This window comes from Medicago sativa, chromosome 6 (assembly GCF_051527215.1).
Source record: "Medicago sativa cultivar Bolivia chromosome 6, Bolivia_mono, whole genome shotgun sequence".
Taxonomy (NCBI): Eukaryota; Viridiplantae; Streptophyta; class Magnoliopsida; order Fabales; family Fabaceae; genus Medicago; species Medicago sativa.
In genome coordinates, this window is record NC_140754.1 from 29190097 (window position 1) to 29210060 (window position 19964).

The 19964-nt window shown below is 32.5% G+C and overlaps 1 protein-coding gene and 1 pseudogene across 2 annotated transcripts; both read left to right on the plus strand.

Annotated features, from left to right (window-relative positions):
- The first annotated feature begins 254 nt into the window (after positions 1-254).
- On the plus strand, positions 255-1314 carry LOC146914382 (uncharacterized; annotated as a pseudogene). Its single transcript, XR_015016720.1, has 5 exons — positions 255-352; positions 440-521; positions 612-707; positions 795-908; positions 1064-1314. The product of XR_015016720.1 is annotated as an uncharacterized LOC146914382 (transcript).
- Positions 1315-4924: 3610 nt separating this feature from the next.
- LOC146914383 (3-oxo-5-alpha-steroid 4-dehydrogenase family protein) lies at positions 4925-7298 on the plus strand. Its single transcript, XM_085717236.1, has 2 exons — positions 4925-5344; positions 6772-7298. Exons 1-2 carry the CDS (start codon positions 4994-4996, stop codon positions 7240-7242), a joined length of 822 nt encoding a protein of 273 aa, XP_085573362.1. The 5' UTR covers positions 4925-4993; the 3' UTR covers positions 7243-7298.
- The last annotated feature ends 12666 nt before the right edge of the window (positions 7299-19964 follow it).

Consider the following 19964-nt stretch of genomic DNA (forward strand, 5'->3'; position numbering starts at 1 on the left):
GTATCTGTGTTGTCCGGTTCCTCTGTACATCTTGTGCTACAGGGAGCTTGTGTTAATAAAATTATATGTTGCTTCAAAAAAAATATATTGATTCTTGAAATATAAAGATGAGTGCAAGTTATTTATTCTACCATTTTATATACATAAGCTTATGTAAGATTTTCCTTGAAACTTTGTTTTTGATTATTTTTTCCTAACTTTTTACAATCGTTTATAGAAGATTTTTTAATTAACTTTGACATTTGTGTAGTGGACTTTGGGTGTTATTCGTCATTGATCCCATATCGGAAATCATATATTATTTGGATCCATTACTCAATGACTATATGAATTACCCAAAAATGAAGAGTATGTTTGACACATAAGTGTGTGTGTGTGTGTGTGTGTGTGTGTGTATGGTTTGTTGTATGTAATCTAAGTTTACATTTATATTTTGTAGAGTTATACAGGTATTTCGCTCTGCAAGGGACGCTTAAGTACCAAAGAATAAATTTTACAACATATCATGGGTCCGAGTACAGGTTTAATAATATAACATAACAACCTTAAAAAATTAGTGTACGAATAATATAAATAATTTGATTGATACAAACTTATTTTATTTTTTGTAGTGTCCTCACCAAGAAAATTGTATAGATTGCGGGTACTTTGTGATGAGGTTTATGAAAGAGATTCTCATTTCAAAACTAAACGAGATTCCAAAGCTGGTATGTTATTTTTATAATAAAGTATAATATTTGTATATAATTAAGTTTATTATGTAACATGGTTATTTTTTGTTATAATATATGCAGTACATTGATGGTTTTAAGTGTGTGACATACACAAAAGATAAACCAAGAGAAATCCAAGAAGAATGCTGTCAGTTCATGATCAGCCTAAAAGTTATATGATATTTTTATGATAAGGTGAGTTTCATGTTTCTAAATATATTTGCTAGAAGTGGTAGTTGTTTTAATTTATAATCTTGCTTTAATTTGTACTAATGATCAGTAGTACTTTGAATTTATCTCTAATATAATATAGTATTATTGCTTAATGGTGTTTTCTGGTATATATTCAGGTGGAGGAGAGTGAACGAAATTTGGAAATGAATGATGATCTGCCTGCTTGTTTCGGATAAAAATGTTGAGAAGACCAAGAAGATAGATGAAGACTGCATGATACCATAGAAGATTTTGACTTTATGTTAACTTATTAGTTGTAACTCTTAGAGATATCCATGTAACCATATTATAGGCTATACATTTCTGACTTTTATGCTATATATACATACATTTTTTATGATATGGTTAAGTTTTATTTGATAAATAATAGTCCCAATTATAATGTGCCAAAATTATATATATTTCCCTTTAAATTTCTGACTTTATATATATTTTACTTTAAATTAATAAAAAAGCGCTATCAGCAAAGGAAAAAAAATTGACAAAAAATAAAAAAATAAATGCTTTTCCTAGCGCTTTTTTTCCTTTATAAAGCGTTATCTAAACATAATGTTACATAGCGCTTTTAAAACAAAAACGCTGTCTTTAAACCTGTCTTAGATGGCATTTGTTTTTTGAAAGCGCTATCTAAGGAGACCCTTTGCTAGCGCTTTTTGACTTAAAGCGCTATATAAACCATGTTTTAGCTAGCGCTTTATACATAAAAAAAAGCGCTATATTACTTTTACCAGCGCCATTTACAGTAGCGCTTCAAAAGCGCTATCTAAAGCAAAAAAAAAGCGCTATATAAGCTCATTTTTGTAGTAGTGGTATCACGCATATGACTAGACATCTGGACCGTGAATATAAACTGTGGGTGGTCCGATAGTGGAAACCTCATAGTCGGTGACCCAATGAATATTGGAGGAGGCTCCGATATCATGTTGAATGAGAGAGAAAAGAGAGACATATGATGAAAACTGTGTTTCTGAATAGCACTACATAAGGTTTATTAGATAATTTTTTTAAACAACAATACGTTTCTTTTTTTTATTAATATTCATATAACCACCAACCAAGATGTAAATATGTGTTTATGATAAGTGACGGAACCAAAAATATTTTTATGAGGGGGACCAATTTATTTATTTATGTAAGTTTATTTTTTGTGCAAGAACTTGGACACTTATTTAGTTTTTTCATTTTATTTTGGCCTCTTAAATTTTAAAAATTAAAAATTCTACCCTCTTAAATTAGAAAGATTAACACGTCAGTCATTTTGTTATAAATGACAGAACGGAAATGATAAAGGAGTTTAGGTGATTATTAAAGTCATAGAAAAGATATAGTAGTTTTTTTATTTTGTTGTTGCATTATCAGGTTTTTTATGTTGGGATTCCAAATTTATAAATGAACATAGAAGTAGTCAAGTACCCCTCCCGTTCGGTTTCAGTAAAATAATAGTAGCTCTCATGAATTTAAACCATTCAAAATAAAAATAGTTTTTTTTAGCAAAAAAAATAAAAATAAAAAAAAATAAAAAATAAAAATAGTTTATCGATGGTGGGATAGGGGTTTTCCCATCATATGGGAAAATTAAATGGCTTTCCCATCATAAACGGCAACTTGGGTTTCAAGTCCGTTTGTCAATGGAAGAAAAATGAAAGCTTTTAAAAAAAATGTTCTAATATAGTACTAATTTAAAGAAATTGGATTAAACAACAAAAGAGTAAGCATGGCTTGGTGGTAAGTTGCCTTGATTTTCAGTTGAAGGTCGCCGGTTCAAGTCTCAGCTTTGCCAAATATTAAATATTAAATCTTTTGGTACATTAATATAAACACGCGAGATATATTTGTTTTGTGACGGAATACAAAAACGTCGCTAAGCATTAGTGGAATCTTCGACGGAATTTGTGACGGACCAGCTAGAGAAGGAATCAAACCGTAGCAAAATTCCTCACAAATCTAGGAAAGCTCAGAACTCTGACGGAATTTGTGACGGACATGTAGCGACGACAGGAACCCTCACAAAATCCGTCGCTAATGACATCTTAACAATAACCCTCACAAAATCCGTCACAATTTGCGACGGAATACATAACCTCACAAAATTCCGTCGCAAAATCCAATTTTTCTAGTAGTGAATGTTAATATGCAACATTCAGAAAGTTGACAATAATAACTAAGTATATCACACTCCCTAATATTCGTGAAAGCATTAAGCCCTTTGCATATAATTCTTAATCAGAACATAATTCTTAATCAGAACTCTTAAATTTGTAGGCAAGTTTCTAGATGGGTGTGGGTTGAAAAAACTAAACTTTTTCCTCAAACCACAAAGAAGAAACTGCATAACAATATTTTTTTTTCTCAGTGTTGTGCCTAGGGCTATGCGTGTCGCACATGAGTGTTAAAAGCAGTATTTCTCAACAATGTTTCGCACATCCGTGACACAATGCAGCACTCGCAGGCCACGTTACTTCAATTTTTATTGTGGGTTTACCTTTTTCTTCATCTTTTTTAGTGTCTTATTCCTCCAAACTTGTCTTGAAACTTGAAAAAGAATTTTCCCAACTTAAAAAATATAACATAAAAAGTAATGGGGGCAGTTGCCCCCAATCTACACTATATAAATCCGTCTATACACATTCCACTATCTCAACACATCCAATGTTGTTTATTTCCTCTATACCCATTTATATTTTACAAAAACGTTTTCTCCTAGATCCCGTGCCCATACTTACTTCTCTTGTATCTCTGAAATAGATGGACGTCACATTGATTTCGCTCAATAAGAGAGTGAGTGCTAGAAAAATTGTTGAAAAGATACTGTTTCTAGCACATGTCTTTAAATTCAAGTGAATAAAGGACAGAAAGAATGCAAACAACACACCCTCTAACACACTCTTTTCAACATGTTTGTTTAACTTGTTGACGTTTATTCTTCAAATAAAAAAAAACTTGTTGAAATTTAAATGTGTCTCACTAAATCATATATGAATTAAGTGAGGCTCATTCAAAATTTAACCATTTAGAGAGAACATTTTAAAAAGAGTTTTTTAAAAAGTGTGGTGTAGAATATTTTGAAAGGACCAATTCAGACAAACAAACCTATGATAATACACTTTCATCGAATGCTAAGTGAGGGTGTATTTTAGCATGTACTACACTTAAACTTGTCCATGATACATTAGTACACTTTTGTCCAAGAGATCAAGCAAGAGCATTGAATCTATTATAGTCTCTCCAACCACACAATATCATTTCTGACACTATCATGAATTAAAACCAACTTTATGCAAACCATATAGAACCTATTGAATCTGTTATTAGTTCCTTACTTTTCTAGGTGTATCAATTTCATTTATGCGTATGAAGGACCATAAATGCAAACCAGATGTTAAACCAAACACGACCTAAAAATCAACAAAAGAAAAAACACAACCTAAAAAGTAGTTTATCTTTATAGACCAACATGATAATTGACACCCGCATCTTCAACACTTATTCAACATTTTATTTTCTTTTTAGCTTTTTATTCTTAATTTCTTATCACATCATCAATTTTATCATATTTATCGTATCATGACATTATCTCTCTTTTTGTTTCAACTATTGACTCATTCTTTTTCCACTCTATTGATTGTTCACCTCTCTTATACAATATTAATTTCTCACATGTTTTATGCAGTTCAAATTATAGAATCCGAACGACATAATCACCCTATAAATACATCTAAAACACCTTAAAACTTTTCGGATTTTATAATCCAATAGAGCGCACGAGAAATTGGAAAAATAATAGTCAAAATTATTTCATTCATATACCTCAAAAAGTACACGTGTTAGCAAAATCAACCAATAGATTTTTAAACAATTATAATATTTATATTTTCTTTTCGACCCAAAAATAAAGAATTATATTTTCTATTTTCAAAAAAGGTGTGGTTTGTATGTTTCCGCGTATATATAAACCACACATTCTCTCAACCAATATCATACATTTCTCATCAGATCCAAAGCACAGTTCCAAAACAACACAGAAAACCACACAAAACAAAAAAACCATGACATTCTCCACGTTCCTAAACTTCCTATTCCCACCCCCACCATCACTATTCATCACCACCATGTCTGTCATAACATGTGTCTCACTTGCAAACGCAGGTATCAACGAAGTTAGAGGGAAGCATTTAAACTATTCCAAATTCTGGAACGTAAATAATAACAATGATGAAAAGAAGAAGAAGAAGAAGAAGAAGATGATGAAATTGTCGAGTAAAAGTGGTATGTTGTTGTTGTATACTCCTGCTTTTGTTGCTGGTGCTGCGTCGTTTTTGGTGTTTCCTGATGATGGTTTTAGATCTTTGGTTCTTCAAGGTGCGGTTACGGTTCATTTCTTTAAGAGAATTTTTGAGGTAATGTATAACCTATGGTTTAATGATGTGAGATTAATTGCATTTTTGTGTTTAAAATTTTGATGTTAATATGTAATGTAGTTTATGATTTTAATTGTTGTGGGAATTGACATTGTTACGTAGGTTTTATTTTTGTTAGAACTTGTGGACTAATTATGTTTCTTTTGTTTTAAAGAGTGTATGGCGAAATTCTATTTTGGTTTTAAATTTGTGGACCCATTTTAATAAGTGGACATCACTCGTGGATCCCACTATTTCGGTTGTGTATAACAAACCACATACTTATGTATGCTTTAAAGTTTAGGAGAGGTTTTTTTTTTTTTTTTTTTCCTTAAATAGAATGCATAACTATGTCTCTCTAATTGTTGGACATCATGAGTAAGCGTGTCCAACAATTCGGCTCTGATACCATGTAAGAATTTTGGTTTGGGCTTATCTTATAACCTTACAAAATCGGTATGTAAGGTTAGGATTGCCCCCACTTATAAACATATATATGTGCTTACCATTTTTATCCAACGTGAGACTCTTAATTTAAATCTTTCTCATCAAATTAGGGAATCTTAACACATAGTCTCGTACCAAGGACTGGACATCAGAGTGTAACCCGATTGACCCGATAGCGGAAACTTAATAGCAAGTGGCCAAACGGATCTTGGATAGGCTATGATACAATCGTAGAATTTGGATTAGTCCTAACTTAACCTTACAAAATTGGCTTGTATGTTGAGGATTGTCTCTGCAAAGTCGTATTTGTGCCATATCTCTTCTAATGTAGGTATCTTAACAACTTTAATAATCCTCAGCAGTAAGTACAAACCTACAATTAATGCGGTGGTTTTGACCATAATTTGGATTGTGAAAATCTTTGAAACCATACCTAATGCAATGGATTGAGTTGAAACATCTCTAAATGCAAGTATAATTTTAGTTAGGAACTTACATTTGTTATACTAATGTAATCTGTCAAAGTAGCAAGGTGATTATTTTATTGTGTGTTATTCTTTTGGTGACTATGCTTGTATAAATAAAATATTCATGTCGAAACTCGTGTTAGTTGATTAGTAATTGTGCAATCAAGTACTACCTTATCTTATTCAGAATTTTAATATTTGAACCAGAGCTTATATTTAATTTTGTTGTTTAATAATGCTGTAATAAACTAAAATATGTAAGTTATGTTTGTTCCTAAGTATTTCGTGGGATTATGAGAAAGAAATTAACATGATTGAGTTCAGATACAATGTATATTTATTTATAAGAAAATTTGAACATGTGTTATGCTCTTGTGTTTTTACTCAACTTTATCAGTTTAATTTCTCAATTAAAACCAGATTTTGTGTATATTGAGTGATTCACAATGTTTTAATGTTCTGTTATGAGATTTTGAGCTCAATGAACAATGATGTTTCTACTCTACTGTGTAGGTTCTATTTGTCCACAAATATAGTGGTTCTATGGCTCTTGAAACTGCAATTCCCATAACTCTAAGTTATTTTCTCTCATCTGCAACTATGATCTATACACAACACCTCACGTCGAATCTTCCAGAACCACCAATCGATCTATTGTATCCTGGAATTGTGCTGTTTCTTGTAGGCGTCACCGGCAACTTCTATCATCATTATCTTCTATCCAAATTAAGAGGAAAAGGTGAAAAAGAATACAAGATTCCTAAAGGTGGCTTGTTTGATTTTGTGATATGTCCTCATTATCTCTTTGAGATCATAGGGTTTTATGGATTTTCCTTCATTTCTCAGACATTGTATTCGTTCTCTTTCGCCATAGGCACTACTTTTTACCTTTTGGGCAGGAGTTATGCAACTAGAGAATGGTATCTCTCTAAATTTGATGATTTTCCTAAGAATGTTAAGGCTATTATCCCATTTTTGTTCTAAATATTGCAAAGCTAGGTACAACTATATATATTTTACATAATTGTGCTGTTATGTTATTCAAATATAAGAGGTAGGTAGTGAATTTCAGTTGCCAATTATTGAAGAAAAGAATGATGATAAGTGATTCATCTCGATGAAAGCAGTCTTCAACTTCAATTAAGTAATGGTTACGATGATTTTAAATTGCGTTTGTGGTTGCAGTTATACTGATAACCTTTATATTCCGGCAAAATGGGAACGGTGTATTTAAAATGGGACCTCTGCAGTATAACTGCAGAGGTCTTAAGTTAATATACATTACGACAGCAGTTACGGTTGAGGATCGCAATTTATAACCATGATGGAGATAGTGAAGACCAAACCTCAAGAAAGTGAGATTTCAAACATTGAAACATAAATTATAGCTTATACCAATGGAGATTCTTCAAAAAATTGCAAATTACTTTATTAGGGTTGAACATCACTAGCCTAATGATAGTGTGGTGACATTTACTCATATCATTGAGAAGGTAATGTGCATATTCTTATGTTAACTCTAATATATGACTTGAAATGGTAGAGGTAGTGATATTAATGTCTCATCATTTAATTAAGACCAACCTTATTTTGGTTATGAACTAGGAATCCTACAAGTACACGAGGGTAGAGCAACCTGCAGATCATACCAAAGATAGAGTACAAATAATTTTATTTATCATAATTGCAGTTTTGATCGTCTATTTTTTGTCAAATAGGATTTTGATCCCCACATTTTCAATTTTGCAATTTTGGTCTCCATTATTTATGAAATCGAACCAACAACTAATTGGATATTATTATTAACTCCGTAGATAGTTGTCCCCACTTATCCTCTTTACCCGTCCCATTTTCGGAGAGAGGAAGAACTCACATAGTTAGGGTGAATCCTGAAATTCTCACTTACTACTATATATACCATTTACTACAAACATGATTTTTTACTTCAATATTAATATCATTCAGTCATGTATCATCTAACACTTAAAATAGTGACAATATGCATTTCAATAATCGTATGCAAGATTAATCGTACGATGATACAAGTCATTAGGAGAATAGGAGGACACAATTACAAGAACATTAACCCGATATAATTTATTTAAAAAAACTTTAAATACTGACCGAGTGAAATTCTCTAAAGCTTTGTTTGGAAGTTTGGAGGGGAAGAAAATGAAAGGCTTTGAGGGTGCAAAATATGAGAAAAAAAATGGAGAAATCTTTCAATTTTTTTAAAAGAGTAGTTTTTTAGAGAATGATAAATTAATGCATATGATTACCATATTTTTAATTTTAAAAATATTATAATAACATAGATTAAATTTGAAGAATTCATATTAATCCTACAAAACCTCCCAAACCCCTCATCCAATACAATATTTTAGTTCCCCAAATGAGGAGGGTTGTGTATAATGAAGAAAAGTTAGCCCCCAAAGTCATCCCCTACCATTTTCCTCTAATTCTTCCAGTTGCTCATTCTTAACAAAGTCTAACTCCCAATACATGGGGTTGAAGATCTATAGTCACATAGTTGCAAGTAAGGTTAGAGCATGATCTTTCATGTTATTATAAGAAATGGTTAAAACAACGATCCGATTCACACAAATAAAAAAAAAAATTGATAATAAAGTTCAACGAATTTTATCTTGTCTCCTACAACTGAGCTGATATCAACTAGTATTTCAACACAAGTTGTACACGGTAAATTCTAAACAAAACCTACACAGTGTTATCACATGTTCTTAAAACTAGACCCTAACCCGTGCGATGCACGGGTTTTTGTAGAGTTTCATATATAAAATATCAAATTGGCTATACTATTAATCGTAGATGCACGGGTTTTTGTAGAGTTTCATATATAAAATATCAAATTGGCTATACTATTAATCGTAGAGTTACATTTAAACTCAGAAACAATCAAACTAAGTGACAATTGAGAGTGATCAACATGCATAATCTCAAAGAAGCAAATTAACAACATTTAGTTTGCATCAACAAAAATGAATATGGAAATCAACAAAAATGAATATAGAATCAAAGTCATTACTTTGCAAAAACAAAGTAATGTTATAGTCTACTATAATGATTTTTGCAAAAAAAAATTCAGAACAAAAACTTCATGTAATATAATACAGGAAAAAGTGAAGTTTCTAATCAAAAAAATTATCATATGGATCAGTCAAATTATCTACAATTTTAAAGATGCAACTTTAATATCATAACACGTAGTTAGCGTACACCCAAAAAAAATATGAAAAAGAATTACTATCAATAAAGTTACTAAAAAATAACTGCTATGAGAGAGGTAACCGCTAGGGCGGTTGGAGCTTTAAAAAAAATATTTTAGTCATGTATTTCATTTTTGGAAGCAACAATATTTCAACAAAAAGAGAAGTGGCATAGTGGCTATAGTTGTAAAGTGTAAGCAAATGGTATCTGGTTTGATTCCTTGCAACCTCTTTTTTTCATAAAAATTACTCAGACCCCCCAAAAAAGGCGGGATCAAAATTAGGGCAAACCTTTCAGAAATGTTTAACATTTATATATACTAGACTCTAACCCGTGTGACGCACGGGTTTTATAGAGTTTCATATATAAGTATCATTTAGCGAAAGTAATCAAAGGTGAATATCAACACAATTAAAATGATAATTCATAGTGAACATTGTAATCAAAAGAAAATAATAGACAAAAGTTTGCACCAAGAAAATAATATATGAAACTGATATGTGGTTACAGAAAGAAAGAAAAAAAGAATAATGAAAAGAAGTTGTTAAGCGGTGACGAAAGGAAAAAAAATAAGAAAAGGAACTGCTATGTAGTAATTGAGAAAAATATAAAAGGAACCGTCAAGGTGATAGTGGCTTAAAAAAAGGCCTTACATATCTATTTTATAAGCAACAATTTTTCAACAAAATGGTTGTGGCCTAGGGGTAAAATTTATGGAAGTGGTGGCATATGATACCTGGTTCGATTCCTTGCAAACCCTTTTTTTCATAAAAATTCCCAGAAAAAAGGGCGGGATTAGGGTTAATCAGGTTGATTGGAGACTGTCTAACATTTATATATACTAGACCATCGACCCGTGCTAACGCACGGATCATACGAAAGAACAAATATTACGCAAATATGAAAGTAAACATTTTACTTGAATTGAAAAATAGTATAATTCAATTCATAAAATAAATTGCCAGAAACCTTTGTAATGTATCATATTAAACAATTTCCACGACATCGACCCTGTTACCGTAACATATAAATTTAATGACATAGTTTATTGAAGAAAAGAAAATCTAACGTCTGTCAACATAAAAATAGTACCAATATGCAATAACAACAATACTATACAAATTTGGTTACGTTAGTAGTTTGTTTAAAAGAAAAAAAGAAAGGGAATTAGGATATATATATATATACATACCGTAGAAAACAAATTACTATTGTTGACAGTATTGGAAATAAAAGAATTAAACAAATTGTAGTGACATTTTAGCATATATGTGTGAAACCCTTGTCTTATAATCTGCTTGTAATGTTTGTAACGGAAATTAAAAATAGAAACCAGTATCGATTGATACTGATACTAATAGGACTGCTAAACATTCATCAAGCAATTATAGAGTGTTGGTGAGTAGGATTAAGAGAAAGAGTAGGAAGAAGTTGTTTAAGATCAATGAGAAAGAGTAAGAAGCAGATAAGGTTATATTTGAAAATAAGCATTAGGGTTAAAATAGTAAATCCAAGTATTAGGGTTTAGGTTAAAATTAGGGCTAAAATAATCACCCGGGTTAACTTTTATATATAAGAAGATATATAAGAAGAGAAGTTGTTTAAGATCAAGGAGAAAGAGTAAGAAGCAGATAAGGTTATATTTGAAAATAAGCATTAGGGTTAAAACAGTAAATCCATGCATTAGGGTTTAGGTTAAAATTAGGGCTAAAATAATCACCCGTGTTAACTTTTATATATAAGAAGATTAAGATTAAGATTAAGATAAGATTACAATTAAAACCACCTCAGATGCAATGTTTACCATTTTTTAGTTAATCCTTCTGAATTTGTCGATTGAAAAAATGATTTTTTTTTTTTTTTTTACCGAAACAAAGTTAATGTGATAACATTTATTTATCATTCTCTCCAAAAATACTCTATCAAAAACTATGAAAGATTTATCTATTTTTTTCTCACACTCTTCTCCCCGCAAAGCTCTCTCTTGTTCTCTAAACTCGTAAACACAACCTAAATGATTGGTCATCAGTTAAAAAAAAAAAACCTATGATCTCTGCATGCCTCTACGTAGCCCAACTTCTTAAGCGAGTTTAGTTAGGATCACACATAAACCAGAACTTTCATTCAATTTTTTTAGTGTGAAATCAATTCTCAAAATATAAAAGGGAAGTTAGTCACTTTAGTCCCTGAATGGGAAAGAAGTAGTCACTTTAATCCCTGAATGCAGAGAAATTGCAAAACAGTCCTTGAGTGTAGACTTTGTTGGTCAATTTCAGGGACTAAACTGACTAACAGAGTCTACATTAAAGGACTAAATTGACTAATATAGTCTGCTTCAGGGGGACGTGGCTATTTTTATGTATCTTTTTATAGTTATAAATAGATAGATACATAGACACTATACGTATAATTGATTTGTACAATACACAGTGCCGAATCGAGTTCGAGGCATTGTCACTCCCTGCTTAAACGTTGTCTAAACGGAAAATATTTGGATAACATTTATTTTTAATTTGAGGGAATTTGGGTAACATTTATGTTTAGTGGAATTAGTGATGTTGAAACAAAATAGATTTTGTAGGACGTCTTTAAATTTTTTATGATAATAAAGTATTAAAAGAACAATTAGATATACTAATGTATGTAAGTGTGCGAGACCATAAACTAAAATTTAAAGTATTAAATCAAGTTTTAGTTTTGAAAGAACATATACAAGAGCGTTTGAAATTTGAGAGAAGCTGAATTTCTAGACCAGGATCTAAAAGATACAAGCATCTAAAGAGGTCGGACTCTAAAGGTCTGGAGCATCTAAAGGCTATCAAACTCCAAAGAACATGGCAGATTTGTCGTGTTTTGAAGAAGTCACTATCAGACTCAGATAGTACACTTTGTCTTCTTCTAACCACGCGCAGATACAAATAAAGAACTTCAAGGACAATTGAAATAAAACAGATAATTCTTTTTGAAGCAAATGAACTTTGAATGACATTTCAACAACATTAACCAAATCAAGAAACATTCCAAAGTCTCTGATTAAGCTTCCCAAGGACTCTAAATTATGCGCTGACACCTCTCCAATGTCTCTAAGATTCTTTATTATATAAAGAACTGAATACTTGAAGAAAGGTAGAACTCTTTGAACATTTTGAAAGTGTCCTTACTATGTGAAATCAAAACGCATAAAATATTTCGAATTTTTTACATAATTTCGTATCTTAGAAATTTTAAAGTCTTAAGAGTTCAACTCTGTCTTGTATTTTATTATGCCTCTGATTATATATCAAGTGTAAAACTCAAACAATCTTTTATTTGATTAAATTGCATTGTTGAAGTATGTTGCTTTTGCGCTTGAGCATTGATAGTCTCTTTCTTGTGTGATTGAAAATTTAACGTCTCTTGCTTGTGTGCTTGAGTATTTGTAATCTTTAGTGATTATAGTCAAAATCCCTTGAAAGTGCAAGGAGATTAGACTACTCTCGGTTTCAAGAATCCAAATCAATCAAACACAAGATTTTATGTGGTACATATACAATGCATTAATAGTTTATGTGGTTTACGAAACACATAAACTTTTATAAACTGGTGTTTTGGTTTATTTTCACTTTACACCACATATCAGTAAACACTTATCCGGTCAAAATAAATTTTAACCTTGTTGTAATTTACTACAACACGGGGGAAATCTAATCTATTTATGATCAATCTTGATGTTGCACTGTCTGATTTAAAGGATCAACTGAACTTCGTGGATGGTCGTCTCAACCGCGACAACATTGCAAACCCGGAGACATGAGTATTCTAGAGGTTTAAATATAGTCATATTTCTAGGCATATGTGCTCTGTCATTTTATGTTATTAACATGAATGATGTGAATTTGTTCACATATTCATCCTTTATATTTATAACGACTTTGAATTTGTATTATATCAACGTACTCTATCAATTTAAATAAATAAATATCGTTTATTTTTGGCAAAAGAAATATGAGTCCAATTTCCGTTACGCTCTTTAAGCTTTAAAACTTGTCCTAATCCTAATCCTAGTGAGCCCCTAATCCAACCATCCTAAACTTTCTATTATTGAAAAAAACAAAGATAAGGAGTGGGGGACGGAGATATTTGTCACACTATTATTACGTACGATCTAATGAGTAAGCCGTACCTGTTCGATACGAGTCCAAATAGAATCTCTGGCGTGTCCAAATATTATAATATGGAATCAATATATTCCCGGATAAAGTTATCGTAAATGAATCAAGTATGGATTTTAACCCCAACAAGATTTAAAAAATCACATATATAGTATAGATATTTAAGAGAATATTTTCCAATAATAAATGGTCGATGCTTTCTACTTAAGTTTTGGATAATCATGCATAGATATTATTCTTCCTCCATCTATAAAACCATATCATTGATCCTCCTTCTAAATGGCATCAAAGTGAGAACGACTCAAACAAAAACCACATTTTCTTTCTTTCAAAAAAAAAAAAAAACCACATTTTCTTATAGACATGGCTGATCAATCCAAGAATACTTTTGTTATTGGTGTGCCAAAGATCAAAATTGGTGATGGTGAAACACAAAACACTACTCATCCAAGAATGCCACCTAGTTCCTTAATTCCTTTACCTGGAAGGAATCGATATAATAGCTACTACAGCTCCGATAGGAGTTGGAGGCAAATGTTCAATAAATTAGGGCAGAACAACGGCAACTCCAACGGGGCGAATGAGCAATCAACTTTGAAGACTTGAAAGCTCACTCAAAAGGAAGAGTAAAACTTTAGTCATGAATAATTGATGTTGCCTTATATAGTTAATTATGCATCTTGTATATATTTTAAGCACTTTTATTATAGACTAGTATCATGACAAAACATTAGCGTCGTTAGATGCATAGCCAGTCTTATTTTGTTAGATAAAACTTGGTTGTTGTTGACGACTTGTATTATAGGCTATAGTAAAAATATCGTGTTCTTTGCACGAATCTAGGGCAACATAAGGTAGAAAAAGACATGTGAAAGAATGTGTCACATGTTATTATAAGAAAACTTTTCTTAAAGTAGATAGATAAATATGTTGTATCTGTATTTTAAGAGCTTTACAAATTACAACTTGAGAATAAAAACCTGTGTTTGTTCTTGGTGTATATGTATACCGGCCAGGGGATATCCCTGGTAATTAATTTGGTTTTGCGCCACCCCTCTCTGTTTCTTGAAGGATGAGGGTTTCATGATCCAATATTGGGCATGCCTTACTCTATAGGTCCCAATTGAGGGCCTACCCATTATTTATTTGAAATCTTTGAAATAAAATAAAAAACATTGTACTTATTCAGTGTATGGAATACTAGATTTGATAGATAACCCCAAAATTATACGTAAAAATTAATTGAGAATTGTTAGATATATACTTAAAGTTAGGTTGGGTTCCGGGTATCTCGTATGCAAAACTCATTTAAAATTTGATTTTATTTTTAAGTAAAATAATATGAAAAAATTGTTGAAGTTGGTTTTGAAGTTGTTTGCAGTTTGTTGTTAGTCCCACATCGCTCAGGTTCCCGGGTTGTCGAATGTATGAATATGCTTGAGTACCCTCCTCCTTCAAGGTAGCTTTTGGGATGTGATCCACATATTTAACATGGTATCAGAGCCGGGTTAAGGATTGCGATGTGGGAATTTGACCCAGGCCCACGCTAGGCGTGAGGGTGGGTGTTGAAGTTGGTTTTGAAGTTGTTTGTAGTTTGTTGTTAGTCCCACATCGCTCAGGTTCCCAGGCTGTCGAATGTATAAATTATAAATAATAAATATGCTTGAGTACCCTCCTCCTTCAAGCTAGCTTTTGGGATGAGATCCAAACATATTTATTGAGTACCCTCCTCCTTCAAACTAGCTTTTGGGACGAGATCCAAACATATTATATTTAACAAAAATGATATGATATTATATTGAACAATTAAATGCTCAGGTTCCCGGGCTGTCGAATGTATAAATTATAAATAATAAATATGCTTGAGTACCCTCCTCCTTCAAGCTAGCTTTTGGGATGAGATCCAAACATATTTATTGAGTACCCTCCTCCTTCAAACTAGCTTTTGGGACGAGATCCAAACATATTATATTTAACAAAAATGATATGATATTATATTGAACAATTAAATGATTGATACATATAATTAAATGATATGATATTATATTGAACAATTAAATGATTGATACATATAATTAAATGATTGATACATATTCAATCAAACTTCAAGAGTCTCAATTTGCTCAAAAAAAATAAAGTCGTTTTTTAAGAAAATAAAGTAGATATTTATGTCAATCAAAATCAAACTTCAAGAGTCTCAATTTGCTCAAAAAAAATAAAGTCGTTTTTTAAGAATTAAGAAAATAAAGTAGATATTTATCTCAATCAAACTTCAAGAGTGATTGATACATATTCAATCAAACTTCAAGAGTCTCAATTTGCTCAAAAAAAATAATGTCGTTTTTTAAGAAAATAAAGTAGATATTTATATAAGTAATTTTGCCAAAAAAAAGCCAAGGTAAATTATTCAAGGGTATCATTGTGTTCACCAAAAGTAAAGTTTTTGAGCATTCCATATATTCATTCACCATCTTTTAATCAAATATTTCCTTCAAAAAAAAAAAAATTTAATCAAATATTGAATAATACTCATACAATAATCAAATATTGAATAATACTCATACAAATTTGTCCTTTGTATCAACCTATATCAAGCTTACTTCTCATACTATTAGATGGTTACTTGGGTAACTTACATTCAGTTTTTTATTAGAGGTTTTATGATAGGAGGTTATATGACAGATGTCAAATTAGTTACTTGACAGTTTTGTTAGCGGGAAGAGATTGGAGTGTCCACGTGTGATTAGCTTCTAGTGCTGCTAACTCCTCAGCCATAGCAAGCCTCCATTCAGGTTTAGTCACAACTTGGTGATAAAAACAAGGTTCATATATAGTGTCAACATGAAAGAGATACTCCTTGTAGGTAGAAGACAAACGATCATTAATAATGCATTTTTGAATGGTGATTTATCTGAGGAAGTGTATATGCATTTACCTAAAGGTTATCTGGTCAAGGGGGAGAACCTTGTTTGTAAACTAAACAAATCTCTTTATGGTCTTAGGCAAGCTTCTAGACAATGGTACCAAAAGTTTAGTTTCACCCTTGGTCAATTTGGATTTATTCAATCATCTGCAGACCATTCTCTTTTCTATACTAGTTATGGTGCATCTTTGGTGATCCTCCTAGTCTACGTGGATGATATCATCCTGGCTGGTCCTAATGCTACCAGACTCAAAGTGATTCAGTCCTTGCTCGAACAGAACTTCAAGTTAAAAGTTTTGGGTGATTTGCACTATTTTCTTGGTTTAGAAATTGCAAAATCATCCAAAGGTATTCATTTGTGCCAAAGAAAATATGCTCTGCAGCTGTTGCAAGACACTGGTTACCTTTCTGCAAAGCCAGTCTCAGTACCTATGGATCCCAACATATGCCTTAACTCTACTGATGGAGTTCCTCTTGACGATCCTTCTAGTTATCGAAGATTAATAGGACGACTAATGTACCTCACTATCTCTCGACCTGACATCACATATGCAGTTAATCGTCTCAACCAGCTAATCAATATGGTATCAAAAGACTTTTCTCATCTTTGCTGGTGAATCTTCTCTTTGTCGTTTGCTTTTATCGCCTTTTCAACATTTTTTTTCATCATGGAAGATCAAGCAAATCCGTTGTTTTTGCATCACTCGGATCATCTCGGGCTTCAACTTGTCACCCACGCCCTCATCGATTCAAACTATGGTTCTTGGCGGCGTTCTATGTTGATTGCTCTTGGTGCCAAGAACAAAGTAGTTTTTGTCAATGGAACAATTCCGGCAGCACCAGAGGACGATCCACAATATCCCCTTTGGCTTCGCAACAAAAACCTTGTTTCTTCTTGGATCTTGAATTCTGTTTCGAAGGAACTCACGGCTAGCATTATCTATTCCTCTACTGCTGCGGCGATTTGGTTTGATTTACAAGAACGTTTTTCTCAACAAAACGGTCCACGCATGTTTCAACTTCGTAAGGATTTCATCACTTGTACCCAAGGATCGCTTTCAGTTGCAAATTATTACTCCAAAATCAAAGGATTATGGGAGGAACTCACTGAATTTCGCCCCGTTCATCAATGTATTTGTGGTGGTGTTCAACCTCTCATCGACCATGTCAATTGTGAGTATGTTCTCACATTTCTTATGGGACTTAATGATAGCTACAGTCAAATTCGTGGTCAATTGTTGCTTCAGGATCCTCTTCCCACAATTGGACGCGCATATTTGTTAATTGTGCAAGAAGAGAAGCAAAGGGAAATTCAATCTCTCTCTCTTGCAACTCAAGAGCCTCAACTTTCTTGTGCTGTTCAATCTTCCACAAACCCCAAATTTAAGTCTTTTGGGAAGAAGGATCGACCTCTGTGTACTAACTGCAACATTCATGGCCACACCAAGGATAAATGCTACAAGATCCATGGATATCCTCCTGGATATCAAAAGGGAAAACCCTCATCAAGTGGTGTTGTGCAAGCAGTGAATGCCGCTGAAGTACCTCTAAGCAATCAACAATATAATCAAATGATTGCTTATATTCAGGGTCAAATGGCTCGCACTTCTGATGCAGGAACTAGTTCTAGCAATTTTCAAAATATTGGTATGAGTTATTCTTTACTACCCAATGCCTTTCCTATTTCTAATCCTTGGATCTTAGATTCTAGAGCCACCTCTCATATTGTTCAATCTCTTGATTTGTTCTTTGACTATCAATTTTTAACCAACAAATTTGTTTCCCTTCCCAATAATTCTAAGGTCTCTGTGACTGCTATAGGGACCATTTATTTAAATAAACATTTAATTCTTCAAAATGTTTTGTATATCCCTGATTTTCAAGTCAATTTGATGTTAGTCAGTACACTTTTAAATCATTCCAAATACCATGTCACATTTACTAATAATGGTTCTTTTATTCAGGACCCAGCGAAGGAGAGGGTGATTGGCAAGGGTGACCTTAGTCATGGCCTCTACTTCTTAGATCCTACATCATGTATAATGCTTGAATCAAATAACACTAGTCATGCTGATCATACTTGTCTTGCAGTTAGGACTGTTTCTATTCCTGTTTGGCATGCTAGACTAGGCCATTTGTCTGATCAAGTTCTCAAAATTGTTCATAATAAAATTCCTAGTTTGTTTCCTTTGAATTTTACTTATGTTTCTGATTCTTATCAAATTTGTCCTTTGTCAAAATTACATAGATTACCTTTTATAGCTCATAACAATCATGCCACATCACCCTTTGATTTAATTCATTGTGATGTTCGGGGTCCTTTTAAGGAACCTACTTATGATGGAATGCACTATTTCTTGACTATTGTGGATGATCATTCACGGTTTACTTGGATTCATCTCATAAGACATAAATCTGAAGCGCCTTCTCTGATCAAACTATTTTTTAAATTCATTAAAACTCAATTTAATGTCACTATCATGGCAATTCACACTGACAATGCAAAGGAGCTGCAGTTAACTTCTTTTTTGCAGGAACTGGGAGTTTTACATCAATTCTCTTGTCCACATAGGCCACAGTAAAACTTTGTAGTGGAAAGGAAACATCAACATCTTTTGAATGTCGCAAGATCTTTGTTGTTTCACTCTAAAGTCCCACTTCATTATTGGGGAGATTGTGTAAGTACTGCTACTTACCTCATTAATAGAACTCCAGCTGCATGACTGAATAATTGCTCACCTTTCGAGGTTCTGTACCATAATTTGCCTGATTACTCTTTGTTAAGAGTGTTTGGATGTTTATGTTTTGCCTCAACGATTCCAGCTCAACGACATAAGTTCTCTGCTCGGGCAACTCCTTGTATCATGCTTGGCTACCCCATTGGTGTCAAAGGATACAAACTTCTTAACCTTGAAACAAAGAAACCTTTCTTATCCAGAGATGTGATATTTCAAGAAAATGTTTTCCCTTATCACTCCCTCACTAACAATGATGATCCCTGTCAAAAAAATCCATCACCTGTATTGCCTATTTGCCTCCCTGATACAATGCCCGAAACACCTGATATTGATAATAATCCTGCACCTAATTTTGATGATGATCCTGATGCTGTTATTCCTCATGCTCCTATTATACCATTAAGAAAGTCAACCAGAATCCGTGGACCTCCGTCATATCTTGATAACTATCAATTCAATGTAAAATATCCCATTCAAAATCACATTTCCTATGATCGTTTGTCTTCTACCTACAAGGAGTATCTCTTTCATGTTGACATTATATATGAACCTTGTTTTTATCACCAAGCTGTGACTAAACCTGAATGGAGGCTTGCTATGGCTGAGGAGTTAGCAGCACTAGAAGCTAATCACACATGGACACTCCAACCTCTTCCCGCTAACAAA